This window comes from Hippoglossus hippoglossus, chromosome 16 (assembly GCF_009819705.1).
Source record: "Hippoglossus hippoglossus isolate fHipHip1 chromosome 16, fHipHip1.pri, whole genome shotgun sequence".
Classification (NCBI taxonomy): domain Eukaryota; kingdom Metazoa; phylum Chordata; class Actinopteri; order Pleuronectiformes; family Pleuronectidae; genus Hippoglossus; species Hippoglossus hippoglossus.
The window spans coordinates 15,923,774-15,944,450 of record NC_047166.1 but is presented as its reverse complement, the minus strand read 5'-3'; the positions used below and the strand labels follow the sequence as shown (position 1 = coordinate 15,944,450).

Genomic DNA, 20,677 nt, shown 5'->3' with positions numbered 1-20,677 from the left:
AACAGTTTAGGGATGAGGACATGTGGTTAGAAGCTTACGGTCACATTTCCTCTACTAATATATAACTACGCTGAACCATGTCAGAAACAATTTTTGCAAAGTTCATAAGGTAAATATTTTTTAATCAGGGCTATGGTATTGTGAACTTTTATGTCGATACTCATGATGATGTTGAACCAGTTCCAATCTGGGAATCTCACTCCCCAACACAGATGAATCGGCAGACATGTCATGATGAATAGTACACACATATATATATTATTAGGGTTGCACAGTGGAACAATAAACAAACAGTACACAAAAGTGATCCAACAGCAGTTCAGCATCAATGCACTAACTATGAGACTAAGCTCAGCTGCATCGACATGTATCACACATTTAAATGAAATGAGCTGCTCATCCTCTGTAGCACAGATTGTCTTTGCACTTCCAGCAAACTGAGCTTATCCACATTTTTACATGGATAGCATTGGAAAACACAAACTGGGCTCAATAGAAGCCCCAAAGCCAGTTGTCACCTCCACAAATAACGAAGTTCATTTACATTATCTGTCAAATAGCATAAGCCAAGCACAACTGACAATTTAGCCCACAGTTAGTAAATAATCAGCCCGTGTCCTTAATACTTATCAAATTTCTCCTACAGCTAGTGCCAGATGTGTAAAAGGTTATATATTTATCAGAGGACAGCGTGTTATCCTATAGCCTATACTGTTGTTGCTCAAGGGGAATAAAATGCACTGGTTGTGTCTTAGCTCAACTCTCGCTGGAGGACTTGTTGTCACTACATGTGTTGTCCCGAAGAAAAAAACATTCTGCGAACAATGTGATTACGATGTGGCCTCGCAGTGACTTGTACACACGTCGCCTTAAGAGGACAGCAGTCACAACGCACTAAATATTCACGCACATGTGCGCGGAAAGGCATGGCTTTGTGTCGGAAACATATCAAGCACAGCCGTAGTGATACAGACACCATATATGCACATAGACTTGCACACAAGATCCAAACGTGGAGGGTTTAAAAGGAACACGCACAAAAAGATGCACATGTAGGATATTTCAAGATACACACACACAAAAAAAGAGCCGTAGGGATACTTTGACTTAATTTGTTTACGCTGGAGTTCCTGGAAAAGATGGCGCTCAAGGCAGCGCATCACTTCTGCATGAGAGGAGATGACTGGAACTGGTCTACCTCGCTCTCTTTATTTCTGTCTCTTCTCTCTTGCTGTTCTTATAAGAAAGAAAGAAGAAACATCCCAAATCTGCTCTGATTCCCCATCTATGACAGCCCTCGCCACAGGAATGCTTCCAACATGAACTGTAGCCTCAGTGTATTTTCCCCCCCATTTATTTTACATATTTCTATTCGCTGTTCCCCATGACAATTGAGTCATTACGTCTATGAGGAGGTGCCAGGTCTATGAGAGACAAGGAGGACACACACGCACACATGCACTTCTTAAGCTATGGATAATTAAACGGCATTTCCTTCCTATCTTTATTCAAGAGCGTGGTCTTTCATTTTGAGAGAAACATTTCTTTATTTGACAGGGTCTTTATTTGACAGGGTCATTTCACAAAAATCCCAGCACAAGAGCAGAAATTTGTAAAGCAGAAGTTTAGGGAGTGTATAGAAACAACAAGAGCGAGAGGAGAAGGACAGGACATTTTTGCAGAAATGGTATATCTGAGTGGAGACAACCAGTTGAGAGAGGTTATAAGGGAATATTTTACAACATCTGAATGTGAAATTAAAATAATGCTCTAAAAATGAATGAAAACAAAAACCCTCTTGAAAAAGATGGAAAAGGAAACTCAATAAAAACTAATTATATATGAGGCCAAATGTCTAGGGAATAACCAGGAGAGGCAACCTGTTGATTTAAATCAAAGCAGTTTCAATATCAATGTCTGAATATGTCAGTGCCACAGCATCAAATCTGGTGCATTGTGGACAAACGAGCTGCAGAGACACAGCAAGGTAGATGAAATGCAGAGGTGAAGTAAGCCATAGTCAAGAGATTACTACAATAATCCACTATTACTAATGTCCTTTAGGTTTGAGAAAAGACGTCACTAAATGAAATGACCATTGTCTTGATTAAAAACAGATTTCTCTCAGTCTCTCTGTTGTTTGGTAGCTCACACCACTCAACAAAATTTAGGGACCTGGTCAATTTCAGACATTTTCACTTTTATCTTGATCTGCATATTAAAGTTGGCCACACTAAACAAATGCAGTGCCTGTAATGATTAAAGGGACACATTTTCTGTAGCAAAGAAAACCCTGCAGGCTTCACAGCGCATCTGCTTTGATAATTGGTTCCCCTTCTTTTTTTTCTTCTGGTGCCTCATATTTTTGTACTTTTTATTTACCTTGCAAACAGCAGTGTGAATTTACAACAAATGCTCTTTACGCTATGGAAAGATCACTTGGAACGACTTCAAATAGAAGAATAAGTTCAAGAAAAGACACACATTTACGCACACATACACACATGCAGGTGCCCATTAAGCATTTGATCCTTGCTGCTTTCTTTCAACAGAAGCATCATGTCATCAAGTTGTCTGAAAAGCCCTGAGGGCACGGCTGCTTCCTTTGAAAGGCGGACTTACTTTAACAATATGACAGAAACACGTGTGACTGATAGAGACAGATAGAGAGAGAGAGAGAGAGAGAGAGAGAGAGAGAGAGAGAGAGAGAGAGAGAGAGAGATAGTGCGTGGGTCTGTTATGATTCTTAAGCAAATTATGTAAATGTATGTGAAACTAATTCGGTAAAGAGAGAGCAACCTGAGGAGGAAAATGTTGAGTGAACAAACTACAGAGTTGGTCCGAATGAGGAAATCATTCACTTGCACAGCCCTCTCTCTCTGTGAAGATTAGGAAATTTTAGTCTAATGCAAAGTCAAGTGTGAAATATAGTTATATAAGTTAATATTAGTACTATAAGAATTATGAGTTCGAAGGGTAAAATGCTTTTGCTTATTAAACCAAACGCACAGCTAATCATACCATCACAGAGTAAGTAGATCAATGTTAGAACCTGAACCACGATAATAATGTATTTAAAAGATGTGTTTAATGAATAGTTAATATCTTGAGGTGTTAATATATACAAAAAATACCTTACTAATGCCACTGTAGGTAAATAGAAACACCAACTTTCATTTGGTTCTGTCCATAACATTTCTGTTACATGCAAAGATTCAAACCACCAAATACAAGTCAGATCAATATCCATGCCACAATTATTTATTGCACTAAAGTGACTCGTCAGAGAATTATTTTGAGTGCGCAGGAGGACCCATCAAGGTGTGGGTGTGTCAAAAGAACAGACATGAATCAAACGTTTGAGCCTCACCTGCACCCATTCACCTTTTTATTTGCTTTTTCAGGCATAAAAAAAGAGGCAAAGATGAAAAAACAAACTGATGTAATCAAAAGAAAGAAAATCCCTGATGCTTCAGTTGTTTGATGGGCTCAAAGTCCACTTTTTCATGGGCAGGACTTCAAACAACCACAACTTGCTTCAACAAGTCCAGCTCTAAGAAGAGCTAAGAAGGAAGAGAACAGAAGGAAAGTGAGGAAAGGATGACACAGCGAGAAATGACTGAACGGTAGAGGTGTGAGTCTGGTTCTTGAGTGAGTCAAGACAGGACATAGAGTATGACTGAAAAGAGAAGTGTAACATGATCAAAATAAGGATACTGACCATCACAAGGACCATCCGCCGTATTGACTGGGATAAAACCAAATTCTGCATTCACACCAAACACAAAGTGAATATTCAAGTCGTGTTACTTGCGCGAGTTTTGCCCCAGGATAAATTATGTTTACCTCAGCAAGTAAACACAACCCGCCTGTTCTCTTCCGGAAAAGCGAAGATTACTACTGGCTGAGAAGTTGCTGCGCTATATTTGTGGTGGAAACGCCACAGAAGCCCGCGCCATCATGTGTGGGTCCACAAGAATACCCGGAAGTGCTAACCTCTTGGGGAATTTTACAGTCTTCTCCAGAAGCTGCCTCTAGATAATTACCGTCTCCAGCACTACCCCAGGATGACCAGTGGCCAGTTTGATGACGAGCTCGGGTCGCTGCTAGGATCACGCTCCAGGGAATTTCATTCTCAAATATCACCAACTTGAGTGGGTGAAGCTAATTTCACTATCCTCTAGCCCCAGTGACAGGAAATTTGCATCATTGCTTTGACTTTGTATGTAATCTCATCTCGTGTGTGAAAAATGTAGCAAGGAAAGTATTTAAATTCTATTTAGATTAATCAGCCCACCTGCTTTACAAAATACATCCTGTCTCTCCTTTCACCATTTCATTGCAAAACACTGTCTCTACATCTGCAACACAAGCAGTAGTTTATGTTTAGAGACTGTCAGCAAACCTAATGATACACGATGAGTCCCTTTATACAGCTTGACAGTGGTATAGTTCTACACTATAACTGTGATAACCCACCAAATAAGTGTTTACATTTCCTTTTCAGGGTGTTTCATACATTCTATCATTAATCATTAGAACCACCTTACACCCAGTGAGCAGGTAGACGATTTAGTTTCAACAGTTAAACCCTTATTGCTCACAATAACACTGACCTTGCAACTCATTTATTCTAAATGTCCCGATGAACACTTTGTACTTTGCACTTTGTTTTCCCGTGACCGGTTTGCTCGAGCTTTTCCATCGTTGCCTCACCTAACGATGCCTGTTAATTACAGCTATTTATTAGCCCCAAACACCCAATTAACGGGCCTTCAGCACAACAAGCAAACACACTAATCTATACCCAACACATTGAGGGACGACTTCACCGAAGATTATGAAGAAAAATGAAAAGTAGGGCCACAGATGTGAATAGGTGCCAGCGCTGTTGAAAAGGCTCTTTGTTTTCTTTTCTTTTGTTCGATCCCATAAATATTCAGTTCATTCTTCTGTCCTGAGGTGTTTGTTTTTGTTATTTTGTCTCACTTTTCTTCTCTTCGTTCTGTGGAAGCTTTTTTAGCAGTTTCTTTTTAACCTTTATCTTTCGGCGATGCTCTCCTTTATTCTACAAATCTGTCCAGGGTGTTTTGAAAGAGCAGTGAGTAATGACACTGGTGTGTTTGTATGCCTCATACAGCAATGCCACAGTGGGAAAATAAGCTTGATAATAACAGCTATAACAACTATTCCATATACTTTACAAAAAACACCATCATATTTTAAGGATGGAGCCGTAAGTATTTAAAAATGTTATAATTCTGCAAAAAAAGAGCTGGGATTTCTCTGCCTTCCTTTCTACCTTCTATTCTGACAAATTATATGATTATGGGCGATTTTATACAATTATTGCTGAACTTTAGGAAATAAAAATATCTGGTTTATATAGTTAGTAATGATACTTACTTCCTCAAACTTTCTTTCTGTCACTGAGTAAACATCTGATTGGTTTCTAACGGACGTTCCATCATTTTCAGCACCAGCACGGTTGACTTCAGTTCTATGTTTGCACCTAAATGTTGTTGTGTCCACAGAATTCTAGGTTATTGATTAGATGTCTACAGCAGATTTATATATCTGCAGTGGTGTTATTGGTGTGTCTCCAGACCAGTAACACATTTCTTTTTTACTGTTAAAGAAGTATCTCACATTCTCTGTTTCAGAATGATAACATTACTATGGAAAATGATTACTGGCCGGCATGTGCGTGTGTGTGTTATATACACATGTACACACACGTACTGCAGAAGGAACTACGACAGAGGCAGTTTTGAGCATTTAGGCAGGTGCTTACATGGCTGTGAACCAATTGTGTCAACGTGATATCATCAAAACCCTGCAAGAGGCAGTCACGAAACTTTGCAGATGTGTAGTTGAACCGCAAATGAAGGCTCCGTTAAAAGATGAGTTCACCTACGACCCATCAGTACTGAGTACTAATGTAAATTTGTAGTAATAAGTAGTCAGGGTTAGAAACTTATATTGATAGCGTGTTGTCATGGCCGGTGTATTTATCTCGCAAGATGGTCTCCAATTTAGAAGTTGAAACTGATATGATAGGAATTGAAAAACAAGAAAATAACATTTCTGAACAGAAAGTGTTGATGGTGAAACCACTGAAGAAGTTAAGGGGGGAGAAGGGCCATTACTTTCATTATTGAGTAATTCCAGTTCTTTACATCTGAAGAAAGCGACAGCAGCAGCCTCCGCCCTGCAGTCACCTTTAGCACAGTGACATAATGTAGAATCATAAAATTAGCCGTGAGTGTATAAATCAATCCCATCTCATCAAACATGCAGCAGAGGGCTGAAAACAATGATTCAAGATGCTCCGAATCTACTCAACTATTTATGGATAAAAGCGGATGCTTTACAAGTTTCTCAAAGATATCAGGATGTGACAACTTGGGAATAATCCTTGTCACAGGAATAGTACAAAGAACTGAACGTGGCTAAAAAGCACAATAAACACATTTGCTGTCACTATTTTTTACTGCCTTCATTTAAACTCAAAATTCTTTCATCCTCAATCACACACACACACACACACACACACACACACACACACACACACACACACACACACACACACACACACACACACACACACACACACACACACACACACACACGCCTGCAGTCAGTTAATGTATCACTTTTCCCCTCCTGCTGTGCCCCACTTTTTGTAACTCAGCTATAATGAGAATAAATCCTTTACAGTAGTGATCCCAGATTTGGCCCTAGACGCACACAGCTCATTTGTGTGTGCAGTGCGTGTCTGCATTTGTGTTTGTCTGTCTTAGAACATGTATGTGCTGAGTTGTAAACTCGTTATTCTCCAATTCTGGCATGCACACCAAAAACAGAATTTGGAAATCCAATAACGTGTTTACACGACCTAAGTTTGTGCTTTTCCTTTTGTTTGGTCATTAGCACCCTGTTTTTTGTGGTGTTTAAGGTGTTATTTAAATGTGGTGTTACCTAAATACATGTGTACTTGGATGTCATTTAGATGTTATGATTCCTTATGTGAAACCTACTATTTTCAGCAGACTCACACTGCATTAAAGATGGCTTTGAATAAAAGTAAAAATAAAGTTGTCCAAATAAGTAGAAAGAAAAAGGGAGTTTCTGAATAGATCCCCAGCTCTGGTGCCCTAATGTAAACCCCCTATATGCACATAGTCACTATATGGTCCTTTGTAAGAGCTGCTGTGTGTGCACATGCGAGAATGAGTGTGGTTAGTTAGTGATTGCTGACTTAACAGATGGAAGGCAGATGTGGAGTGAAAAGTCAGAGTGATGTTATTAGCCTCTGGTGGTTTCCCACACATATGAAGAGATAGATGGGTCGACCAAACTCTGGCACTAAACCTCTTTATCTTAGGGAAAAACAATGGTGCAGGGTTTAACAACTTGTGCAATGTCTGTGGCATTTACCCAGGCTGGTCTCTGTGAAAATTACACTCTTTCAGAATAGAGGAAATAAATTATATCCCTCCTGACAATTACAGAGGGTTACTGAAACTGACTCTAAGCTTATAAATGCCAACTGTGACTCTTTATAAGACTCCTCTTTCTTTTGAAAATAAGTCTCTAAGTAATAAATAAAAGAAGAAACATGGAAATAAGCAGCTTGTGAGACACGTTTCTAAAATGGAGAAGTTCCTTTCGGACAAGTGGTTAACCTGTAAACACACATTACTCAAGATAAAAGCTCTGCAACTACCAAGTAAAATCAATAAACAAATGCATGATTTCAAAGTGTGTTAACATGTAATTTACAATGGAAGATAAGCCCTGCACAGCTTGTTAAATGAAAAGCTAAAATAGCTAACAAAGGAACCGGTGTAGGTTGCATTTATCAAGGCAAAGTCGATTACTCCTGCAGAGAGGTCTTGACAAAGTGTGTGTGACTGTGAATGTGTGATACCGTGATAAGCTTGGATTTAAATGAAAGGGAGTAAACATGATGGCCGGTCTTAAAACACCCAGCATTCACATAGTAAATAACTAAATTTATGTACCTGAATAGCTCCCTCTTTCTCTCTTGTTTGTCTGTGTACTAAACAAAGTTCAGTTTGTAGGGTTGGTCTGATTAGGGGTGATGATTATGGGATGAAACAGGAGTAAGGAAGGCAGGCAGAAAGCCGGGGGAAAAAACAAGAAGAAAAGTCTAACGTGGTTTCGACGTGAAGCCTGAAACCATGCATCTGAATTTCCATATAGATTGTAGCGAGTTTTTGTGAATCAGGCTTCTAATATTTCTAACGACAGGCTCTGCTGAGAAATCAGGCACAGACAAACAGTTACCAGGGCTGATGAGGCTGCATACATGAATATACAAAAACACACAGAAAGGTGGTGGATGTTGGTCAAAATTTGAAAACAACTCAATCAACCAGGGCAAAAACATACAAACACGTCCATCTACCTATTAATTCCACAAACATTTGTCTGCCTCTCTGTCTGTGGCACCCATAGCTTGTGAACCGTTCATCTTATCATCTTCACACTGGGAATGTGTATTCGTATTGGGCCGAGGAAGTGCAGTGGCGTATTTGGTGAAATTTGGACACGTGGTACGCTCAATATTAGCCCAAAAAACAGATGACAGCACTCTGTAGCAGTCAGTGGGGGTGGGGGCTTACCAAACTGTGTAGAAAACTACTTCTTCTATGTCCTAGGATAAATTACAGGACAGGAAGCCAACTGGTGGCCTTTGGGCCAAAACTGGCAAATCAGCAATTACATTTCTCCCACCATATAATTTTGATATTTTGATTATTTTTGATTTCACCATATTGAACTGGGACAGACTTTCACAGGTTTCATGGGTGCCGATCTTCGTCATGGCACCAACATTCATAGAATCACTTTTTAGCAAGTTGCCTTCACAGTTAAAGCATCACTTTAGTTTTTTTGCTGCAATGTGTGGATGTGTACTGGGCAGAATAACAGAGCTTGTATTTGAAGAGTTGTCCAAAAAACAGCACTTACATAAATCATTCAAACTTTTACTGACACAGTATATTTTATTGACACGTGTGAACAATAAAAAGCAAATTCTATTAAATTTTATGCAAAACATTGAGAATATAATCTGTGCAAAAACCAAATCTGGTTGATCAGTGGTCACAGTTTTAGAAAGAAGGCTGCAACCAGGTTTGGAAGGGACACTGCTCTAGTAAACAGAAAGACGCATGCACTGAATCAAACGCACACTCTGTATAATAAGCTGTTATGTTGAACTGAGACTCCGTCCCCTACATCATTAATGATGACCCCTCGTTAAGAGCGAGGTCATTGATTTCAGCTAGTTTCTTCCCTTGGTCATTACAGGTTGCTGCTTCTCCTCCTGTAATGAGTAAAGCATCAGATAAAATATAACGTTACACTATGTGGTTGATTTATTTTTAAAGAAGAGAAAGAATCCACTTAGCCAGCCAAGCAGCTGCAAAATATCGAGGGAATAGCGCGCGCTCACACACACACACACACACACAGGACCTTTCCAAATGAGCTGGGCTGAATAAGAGGCCTATTGACTGAATCAGAAAGCATTCACACTTCTGTCTAGGAAGCCATTTAGCAACACAAGCATTAATACCCCTCCCACATTCATTTCTCTCCCCCTTCCCCACACACACTCCCCCCATCGCCCCTCCATTCAGATGTCAGTCACATAACATGCTGTTAAAAAGAGGTAGCTGCAAACCATGGTTTCCTCTGGCCCACTGCTGTGTGTGTGTGTGTGTGTGTGTGTGTGTGTGTGTGTGTGTGTGTGTGTGTGTGTGTGTGTGTGTGTGTGTGTGTGTGTGTGTGTGTCTGTGTACCTGTCCGTGTTGATGTGTGTTAATAACACACAGGCTTGATGCCTTTGGCCCAACAAATGGAAGCAATCAACAAGCCATTACAGCACACACTGTGTCACTTTGAGAAAGACGGAGTGTGAGTGAGAGAGTGAGAGGGAGCGAGCAGGGGAGAGGCCGAAAAGAAAGAAGAAAAGAATGTGAGAGATGTCGAGAGAAAGGGGCAAATATTGTTTTGGAATTTTGGAATAAAAGCAAAAATCTAAGCAATTTCAAAAATCAGTTCGTTAAACTATGTTAGCTTATTTAAAGCTTGCAAAGTAGAGCTTTCAATTTTCTTTCACTCGTCTTCTTCAAAACCTTGGGACAACTAAAGGCAGATAGAAAGGTTCAGTAGAGAGCTTCCTAATGTTTTCAGCAGCAACCTTTAATTGTAGGTTAAATGGCTGTTTTGCTGTCAGTGTAAAGCAACATGCTAATTTTCAGTAGTTAAATAACATCCCAAAACACACAATTTGGGGAAAAAAGAGAGCAACACAACATAAATTACTCTTTACAGCTACATTTTTCGACACAAAGATGATGCATTGTGTTCCTCCACATGTAGTAGGGTGAACGTGACAGAGAACAGGAGGAGCTTATATCTGACAGAGAGAACACTCCTGTTACATGGACGTAGTTTGAATATGAAAAGTCACACAATATGATAAAGAATGACCCCAATTGACAAGGTTAGGAAAAAGTAGGACTAACATTTCACAATAAGGATCTTTATCTGGATATGAAATTACTTCTATCAGGATATGAGATTTTGGTCATATTGCATGGACCTGATCTCTGATACTAACAAGGTACCACTTAGTGCAACTGAAACATGTCGTGCTTACTCTCATGCGAATATATACAACTAGAGTGTGGATCTGTATTGGAAAGTGAACAAACCCCAGAGCAAACTAGCCAAAGCCGACAGGCATTCTGTTTTTTGTGTCTGAACCCGACCTCAGCCACATGTTTCCCCACTTGCAGGTATGATAGGTGTAAATAATAAATCAAGCAGATAATAATTCAGCCAAAACGATCAAACCTAAGTATCCTTTCACAACTTGTGGCTGAAACAGGCCCAACGGGTCCAGACAGGGTAGGGTTGGCTATTTACATGTAGTCAGAAACAAAATTTAAGACAACCGAGATATGATTAGGTTATGTAGAGTATATAGAGTAGGGGTGATGTTAACATGGCCTTGTATTGAGTGAAACTATGGTCAGTTTAATGGCTGCAACTGACTAACATGGAAATATTGATTGCTATAGGTTTTAAATGATGGCCAACACTGTGTGAGGGAACAAAAATGAACTATGCTTTCTTAATAACGGGAGCAAACTATGCAAACCAATAGACTGACTTCTCAGTAAAGACAGCCTTAAATAAAATGCCACAAAGTCATAGGTATACTGTAATCATAATTTGATATCATGCCAAAGGGAAATATATGTTTACATGCGTGTATCACAGATTATCTGGGCAGCCCGGTGTCTTGATCATGGCTGTCCATTATAAACACCTTTGACATCCACTACAACACTAATATCTGTAACTAATAAAGCAAATGAGCTATTTTGAGGATGGGCAGGAAGAAAAACGCTACTGGTGAGAGCCTTTAACACTTTAAAAACAAAAACACAAAAACCTAAAACAATACTCAGTAAGAAAATATTTTATGGTGCCATGCTTAGCAAGAGATGTTTGTGTACGTCTTTGGAACAAATACAATGAAGCTATAGTGTAGCGTTGCATAAAATAAAAAAAGGGAATATTTCAAAGACATATGTTTGTTTGGCACCAAATGTTGTGGAGGCTCACACGTGTGTTTGGGACAATACATGATGTGCATGTTTTGTACGAGTCCCTGTTGTGTAACGATGACAGATTGAGAGCATGTATCATGCATACATGGCTATAAGGCCCTACTGTACATGAGCAGAGGAAAATCATGGTTTTGACAAGAAGCAATGTGCTTTGTTGTCAGTTTATAGGAACATCTCTCTACAGTATAATACAACAGTGCTGCGATAAATCCACTCATAATAGATGATGGTATGGTCAGTATTTGTAGTTGTACATGTGAAGTTAAGCCTCTTGGATTTGTGAAATGTCTTCAAGAAACACAAGCAAGTCCAGTTGTCTATGCACATATCTTTTTGGAGGATGTGGTTTGTGGTGCTGTTAAAATACACTGTGATGTTGACAAGTGTTGATTGTCCACCCCTTTCAAATCAGTCAGCAGCCTCTAAACGCTCATACAGTTGAATGTTCACCTCCAATGGAGTTTCAGCTAAAACTGAACATGAATGTAGGGTATGTTGCAGGACTGTTGTATTAGACTGGATTATGTTTAGCAACTGAAAACTAATCATAGAGGAACACACACACACACACACACACACACACACACACACACACACACACACACACACACACACACACACACACACACACACACACACACACACACACACACACACACGCCTTGTTGCAATTGTTCCATTTCTGGTTGGCTTCGATCGAACAGAGGGTGTAATATTACCCTGTACGGTCCGATATTATACACATCTTATCCTCCCTAAAGCCGCCAGGGAGAAATTTATGAGCTGCACAACCAATTTCTTTTGTCCGTCGTCTTTTTTCATTAAAAAAAAAAAAGGTCCTCTCAATATGCATCAGATAGCCATCAGGCTGCAGACATGCTTTTAATTGAAATATGTAAGAAAAATTGCTTATGGTTCCCACAAAAGGGTTAAGTTACTCTGGGTCTGCCAGTAACAAAAGAAAAGTATGAAACTTGCAACATGAGCTTATGTTAAGGGTTTCAGAGTCAAACCAGATGGCCATTATTTCCAATGTACCAAGAAGAAAAGTGGCACCTGAATGCTGGTGTTTTTTGAACTTTTTTCGAACAATCCAAATCCATTCTGCTTTTACTGTGAAACGGCATCCACATAGCTCGGGATGTGTTGCAGCATGGTTGCAGCGTGACATGATAAATGATGACAAGACTGACAGAAGTGACAGAAGCAGGTATGTGTCGGCTCCGCGGGCTTAAGGAGCCTTCGGTCCCGAGAGGAAAATCCATTAGTTCTGTGAACACCATCTGGCACCTATGTGTGCAGCACCCAACAGATAACTGACGAGAGAGGGGACACAATTATCAGGGGCAGACATATAGTATGTGTGTGTCGAGTGAACAGGTTATGGGGAATCATTAGCAAAGCCTCTGTCTAGAAGGGAAGGAGAAAGGTGTGTGTGTGTGTGTGTGTGTGTGTGTGTGTGTGTGTGTGTGTGTGTGTGTGTGTGTGTGTGTGTGTGTGTCTCCCATCTTGGCCTAAATTTAAACATCTCTCATCCTTTGTCTTTGTCTCCTCTCACTTCTCCCAGTTCTTCTGCTCCCATAGATCAGTGGCAGTATTTAGTAGGTGTTAATTTCATTTTAAGTATATGTAATTTACATTAATAGCCATGGTAATCTCCAAATTTAATAAAAGATTAATACAAAATTAACTTTTTCATAATTCTACACACGCAAAATGTAAAGACAAGGGGAATTCCTGTTTCCCTCATTTGAAAACTATCTTGTTCTGACCGATGATTGTTTAGTGTTTGATTGGCCTTTTATTTTTACTGTTATAGAAAAGGTCTTTCTTTGACATTGTGTTTCCTAAACCCTTAAATGAATCCCCTTTGTCAGTGCATTAGCTGTAGTAACAGCTTTGACTCTGGGATGTGAGGCCTGTCTGCCGTCAAGGCTCTGTCCTTAAGAGAAGGACAGGCTGCAAAACCCTGTAGGGCAACACAAGGCCTCACACAAGTTTGGGCAGAGGTGATCATCACAGGAGAGAGGTCATTATAAATTGTGAGAGAAATGTACCCACAATAAAGTGTACCAAATGCTGCTCTCAGCTGTCACATAATGACGGATGTTAATGTGTGACCAGTCCTATAATAAATTGTGAATGTTTGTCTCATCTGTATCTGCCAGATTAGATATCTATATTGTCCATATTGCAGCAGTTACATCCAGTAGAATAGTAAGAGTAAGAACTAACCAGGCTATACTATAATATAATAACTATAATAAACAAAAAAAATCTTACTATACCAGTGATAAATGATGCACAATTAAGTCATTTTCTGTACTTCCCATTCATTCTAAAATAGATAACCTTGACCAAGGAGGTTATATTTTTTTCTATTTGTTTGTCTGTTAGTTACCCATATTGTGCAAAAACTACTCAATGGATTACCACAAAACGTGGTGGAAGGATGCATTATGGGTTTAGGAAAGAAGTCATTCACTTTTGGTGTGGATATGGATCAGGGGGCATATAAAGGAATTCCTTTTCACTTTCTTTCTTTTGGCAATTTGGTTGATTTCTCAGAGAATCATTTATGAATCTTGAAAACATCCATAAACAAGCATGTTTAGGGGACTAATGTATTTATAAGTGTGTGCAATGTGGCTCAAATCATGGGAAAAATCCAGATCTAGTGAATTTAAAAGTGGTTTCCTAAGAGGACTACAAGTCTTTGCAGAGGTATGTTCTCTCTGAGTTCCATTCTGGTTTAATCATATTCTTCTTGGTGAGCAGTTGCGGATATGGCATGATACTCCATGAGGTGAGAAGATAGAGAGTAAACAGCCAACAATTGCACTGCACTACAATGTGTGCTGAGATTTCATTTCAGGGAGTATGTGATACACGTGTTCATATATCACACCTTATATCAAACTGTGTGAAGGAAAGAGATAAGGCCATGAGTGGGAGTGTAACGGGGAGAGAAATACCTTTGAGAAAACATCTCACAGAGTCATATATTTTCTCAGAATACATCCTAAATGAACCTAGCACAACAACAATCATATCTTAATGTATTATTGAGTCCATCATAATTAGAGATGGCACATTTTATTCATTGTTATCAGTACATAAATAATGGCAATCAAATCTATTGTCTGGTTGTGGGGAAGCAACAAAAGAAATCAACAAAAAGAAGACTTTCAATACCTTCACAGACTAAACAGAGACAGATGGGAGGAGAGACAAGTTAAGAGAGAATAGTAAGAAAATATGAATCACAATAGCCAATATTTCTGTCTTCTTTATCCTTTTTACCCCCCTTCTCTTGCCCTGGACAATCAGTTAATTAAAAGAAAAGGAGAAACGTGTGGCAAACAAATGTCAAGTTTGACACAGAGGGAGGTCAGCTTTTCACCATGGTGCCAAACAGCAGCAGATTAAAAAACTCATTCAACAAAATAAAAGTAATTAAAAATACCAACAGAGAGAAGAAAAAAAACAGAATGCTAATTTCTGAGTTTAGCAACATGCAATAAATATGGAAAAGAGATCTGTGGTAAAGAGAGAGAGGAAATTGTGAGACTAATTAAGATTTTTCTTTTTTTTAAAAAAAATGATAATTATGTCAACTTGTTTGAAACAAACTGGGAGTTCGGAATAACTGAAGGGGTGACGTTTATTGAGTGTAATTAAGTGTTTAAGTTTTTTGAAAATGTCTTTCTTTCGCCTCGCGTTACTCTTTCATTAAGAGTCGTTTAATTTAGCCACCTCCACCTCCCCCTTCTATTTCCATCTTCCCCCTTTTTGTGTTTTGCTCACTCTGTGTCTTGTGTGGTGGGGCAGATGCAGCGGGCCATGTTGACAGCTTGTCCCTCCTCTCTTGCCGCAGGGAAAACTGTCACCCCTGTCATTCAGGCCTATAAACAGAGTATGGAGAATGCATGTGTGCGCCTGTGTGTGTGTGTTCTCAGGAGAATATGTGGGGTGAGAGGGGCTTTGTTAGCTCTGCCAGCAGCAGCTGAGTGCGTGGACACACACACACACACACACACACACACACACACACACACACACACACACACACACACACACACACACACACACACACACACACACACACACACACACACACACACAAAGTGAGTTTGCAGAGAAGGACTAGAGCATGATGGGAGTTTCACAACCTGAACCTGGAAGGGCAACCCCTTCGGGGAGCAAAACTTCACACCAGATGACACTGTGCTGCTGCAGAGACAGAAAAGTCTGTCTGTGCGTGATGTGTGGTCTGTTCATACTTATATTCTAACTACACATTTGCACAAGGGAATACCATGTGGTCAGTCTAGACAAACAGGACTAAGACAAGCATGCTGGTAGCTAAGAGAACTATCCTTGACTCTCATTAATGAACAAAGCAGAAGTAATTACTGATAAAGTGAATACAGAAAACAGGTTTTAGACCAGTTACCACTTTAAATTCACCCAATTAGGCAGAAAAGAGTCCTCCAGTAAAACTCACTAAAGAATCAACTATGACCGCAGGGAGAAAATAGTGGCTGCAGTGGATGACCACATCTATAAATATGTGAGTGCAGGTAAGGACGGAAGACTAAAACTTCAGGTGTTTTCATAAACCTGCTGACAGTTTTTGTAGTCAAATTCAAATTAATACAGATCACAGACTCCTAATTAAAGAGAAGGGCACTCAGTAGAGTGCATACCTCCGCCAAGGCCAAACAGCCTCTTTATGAAACAACATCTAAATTCACTAGATCCTGATTTTTATTTGGATCTCTACCAAATGAAAAAATAAATATCAGTCTCCTAAACAAAGAGGATTTTTGCGTCAAGATCAATGAATTTTTATTGGAGACATCAAGGAAAGGTTAAAAAATGCTATGTTAAAGAAGGGGAAAAACTATTCCTGGATAAGCCCCGTGAAAATGTACTGGGTTCTTTCCTGACCCCTACTGCATCCTTTTACCAAGTGTCGTGGTAATCCATCCAGTAGGATTTGCATAGTCTTGTTTACAAACAAACAAACAGACGGGAGTGAAAACATAATACGTGACCTTTAGAATCTGTCTTAGGGGCAGAATAGGTACATTGTACATTTCAAGACTATACCAGGTTTGCTTTCAAGGGTGAGGCAGCACCACTCATGTGGGACCCAGGCAGCAAAAAAACAAGAAGGAACCTGTATTCCAAAACAAAACACAAGGCTTAACATGGCTCAGTGGGTTACACAGTCAGGGCCTTAGAGGGTCTGTGTGAGTGTAGAGCTTGTGTGTGTGTGTGTGTGTGGGTGTGTGGGTGCGCCTGCGTGCATGTGTATTTGTCCAGTGCAGGGCATTGGCCCTAGACAAAGTGCTCTGCCAGCTTTCTGCCCACTGGTCTTTTCATTGCTGATGGATGGGCCTTGTTCAGCACCATCTGGCTATAGGATACTTCACATTAATCATCACACACACACACAGACACACACACCTCTGTCTCTTAAACATACAGACACCAGATGAATTGTCTACATGTATATGGGCACAGAAGAAAACATCTAACTCGCTGCTGTTTGGAGGCAAAGTGGAAGAAAGGATGAGAGAAAAATTTAAATAAATGGAGAACAGACAGAAAATAAACCAAACAAAGAAAAAATATTTATTCTAATTGACGGCCCATTTCTGCTTGTGTTTCAGCAAGTCATTTTACCCATATGTGATTCGGAGTTAGCCATGGGAGATTAAGAAACAAGCGTGGTACAAATACAACAATTACTTCATTTAAAAACATTGTTTCATTTGGTTTGTAGCCTAGAGCGATGGAATAATAAAGCCTCTCTATCCTCCCCACCCCCCACTGTCTTTATTAATGACCTTTGTGGACCTATAGGAGGTTGTGTATTAACAATAATGGCTGTAAAGACGCCAATTTCTCGCTTCCCTCTGTGTGTTCTCTGTCTCTCCCTCCCTCTTTATCTATCTCTCTCTCTCTCGCAAACACACACACAGACAAACACACACAGACATAATATCCTTACATAAACTGGAAGCTGAAAGGCCAGACACCCAAGGGAATTTAATATAAAATGAGGGACATTATCAGACTTCATTTATTTCTATCTAACGGCTATACGGGCTTAATACAAGCTATTTTGCCTCAACGTGTTCCACGGTGAATGGACATGGGCAAGGACAGGCAAAACCGTGGTTGATCCGGAAGGAAGCATGCTTGACATTAGATTTATTATCATTAAATCATATCTCACGGCTATCTGGGCCTGTAATGCAAGAGGATTTATTTGCACATCTACACAATCTATGGAAAAAAGGAATAGGCTGACAAGTACATGGCCGGAAGTTGAGCCGTGTGGAAGATTTACATGAAACTTGCTTGACATATGAAAATATTTATGTATGAGGACTATCACGTATCATATATTATGACAGGATTCCTTTTGACACATTCCATGCACAAAATAGTGAAAAAGGAAGGTTATCATTGAGTTAGATGACATTTTACTCTGCTGGGCATCAGAAAGATATGGAATATCAGACCAATGATGTGTTTTAAAGCAAGAAAGATGCAGAATGTGGCAAATACAAATGAAAAAAACATATTACAAATGAATGTAGAAATTTAAGGGTAAATATTAAAGTATCTGGGGATTTCTAATGGACAGCTTTTTCTAGCTTGTTTCCTCTGAGAGAGCCTTTCAGGGGGTCTGGGACTGCAGCCACGCTTCATCCTTAGCACTAACTTTGCAGCAGACAGGGGCTTCGTCCCTGAGGATCTCAAACTGTTACACAGGCTGAGAGTGAATTAAGAGGTCTAACAACTTGTGAGACAATACAGAACATTTAAAGAGGTAGCTCACACAAAATCTGTCCTTTGAGAATGGAACGCCCAACCCCCTGTATTCTCTGTATTATCACGAAAAGTGCTAACATAGGAAATACACATGCAAACAGACGGACATTGCAGAAGTGGATTTTGCTGGGGGGGGGGGGGGGGTAATTTGGGAAGGTGAGACCTCTGTGTAACGCGACAACTTGTTGTGAGACCCTGTTTTAGGTGTCTCTGTTCAACTGTCTTTTAGTTTGTGTAATATGACAACCTGTTTTGAGATTCCAGTTTTAGATGTTTTTGTTATATAGTATTTCGCTTAAAGCCAGACAACCCTGAACACCGATATGGTGGCTGTGGTTATGGAGGTTAAGTGGGTGGTCCACTCACCAGAAGGTCGGCGGCAAGTGTAGGAGTGATGTATGATAAAGAAAGTGCTGCAGATAGATGCATATGAATGTGTTTGTGAATGGCAAAACTGTATGGTACACTGTGCTGGACTGTAAGTGCTTTGAGTGGTCATCAAGACTAGGAGAGATATATGTAAATACAGACCATCTTTCCAAGACTTTTTGAGAGACATTAATCTGACATTTTTTTAATTTTTGAAGAAGCATAATCATAATCATGTTCCCAGAAGTAACGCAAAGCAGCAAACACAAAAAACAGTCTTACAGAACTAATGTTCAGTGGTACTTGTGAGCTGGGGCAGCTCAGCACAGCAGGCTCAGTGTGGCACACTGTCACACCGACGGATTCTCAATTCCCCCGGGAATCATACGTGTGGCGAAAGCATGTTCACAAATACAAAGTGTCTCATTTATATGCAGAAATGTTAATGTATTAATAAGATATTCTCTGCTAACTTTACTCAATTTATATCCCGTGTTTGTGTTAGGTGTGTGCTTATCCTCTGAGTCATGTGCATGTGTGTTCCATGTGTACTATCATTAGTGTGCCTGTAATTGTGTGTGTGTGTGTGTGTGTGTGTGGGAGGCAAAGCGTCATGCCTGCCACAGTAAAAACGTGATCTGTCTCATATCCTTTTAATTAATGTGTAACGTGTAACAACTCCACCACAGGAACAAACTCCTTCAGAGGAATAAACTCTCCAAAAAAAAATGTGGCAATGCTTAAGCTTTGCTGAATGACACACTATGATACCTGCTAGAAAGACTTCAATCCCCTACATGTTCCCAACATGCACTATGCTGTAGCTGGCCACAGCCTTCCATGCACAAGGACCCGAGATAGTATAATATGTCAAAATGTAATTTGTCTTTTTCATGACAGCAGAAATATGTGGTGGCAGATGTCATGGAGTTGTCACTTACAGGAGGACAGAGGAGGAACTCTCACACACACACTCACACACTTGTACTGCTCTGAGTCACGAATTAACCCCTGGATTCCACCGGGCACGGGTCTGTGACGTTGGGCCTGCGACAAGGTTTTGTTCCGGCCTTCCAGTTCTGACACAATAATCTCATCATTGTAAGTATGTCAGATGTTAACCTCACTATGTATGGGACCCCATACACACACAAACCCAGGAGTATATATACACAAACATACACACACAGTTGAGGAGATTTATCTCTGGCTTCAGAATTCAATCTCACAAATACACAAACACAAACACACTCACAATATAATTAAGAAAAACCTCATCAACTAGATTGCTGACAAGAGGGGTTCATTTTGAGGAGGCAACTAACTCATCAAGACAATTCAGCAATGCTGACGTACAACTACTTGTTATGTCAAGTGAACGCTTCTGGTTTTGAGGTGACTGAGGCCAAACACTCAGTGTTCCCCCCCATTAAGAAACCAGCAGATAAAACATTTAACTGCACTGCAAAGACAAAAATAGAACATCAGTTTAAGAGAAAAACTGAAACACGAAGACAGAGATGGAAAAATGTAAACCAGGGAAGTGATCCAGGAACACACAGTTAAAGATGTCTTACCTCGTGGTCGTATGGGTTGTAGGAGTGGAAGAGATGGGACAGTTCTTTAGTCCTCTGCTTCTTCTGTAAGACAGTAAGAACATACATATGAAGTTTAAAAGCCACCCATAAAGTGAATTTACAACACAGCTAAAAATACATAAGAAAAACAAGCTAGGCTTAATGATCACATAATTTCGATAACATGCACATTATATGGTT

The 20,677-nt window shown here is 39.8% G+C and overlaps 1 protein-coding gene across 1 annotated transcript in view; it reads right to left on the bottom strand.

Moving 5' to 3' along the window:
* Positions 1 to 20,677, bottom strand: part of cdkal1 (CDK5 regulatory subunit associated protein 1-like 1) — a 229,014-nt gene that overhangs the window by 35,345 nt on the left and 172,992 nt on the right. Inside the window, exon 12 of the mRNA XM_034611257.1 lies at positions 20,477 to 20,539. Coding sequence (XP_034467148.1) covers positions 20,477 to 20,539 — 63 coding nt within the window. The remainder of the gene's footprint in view (positions 1 to 20,476; positions 20,540 to 20,677) is intronic.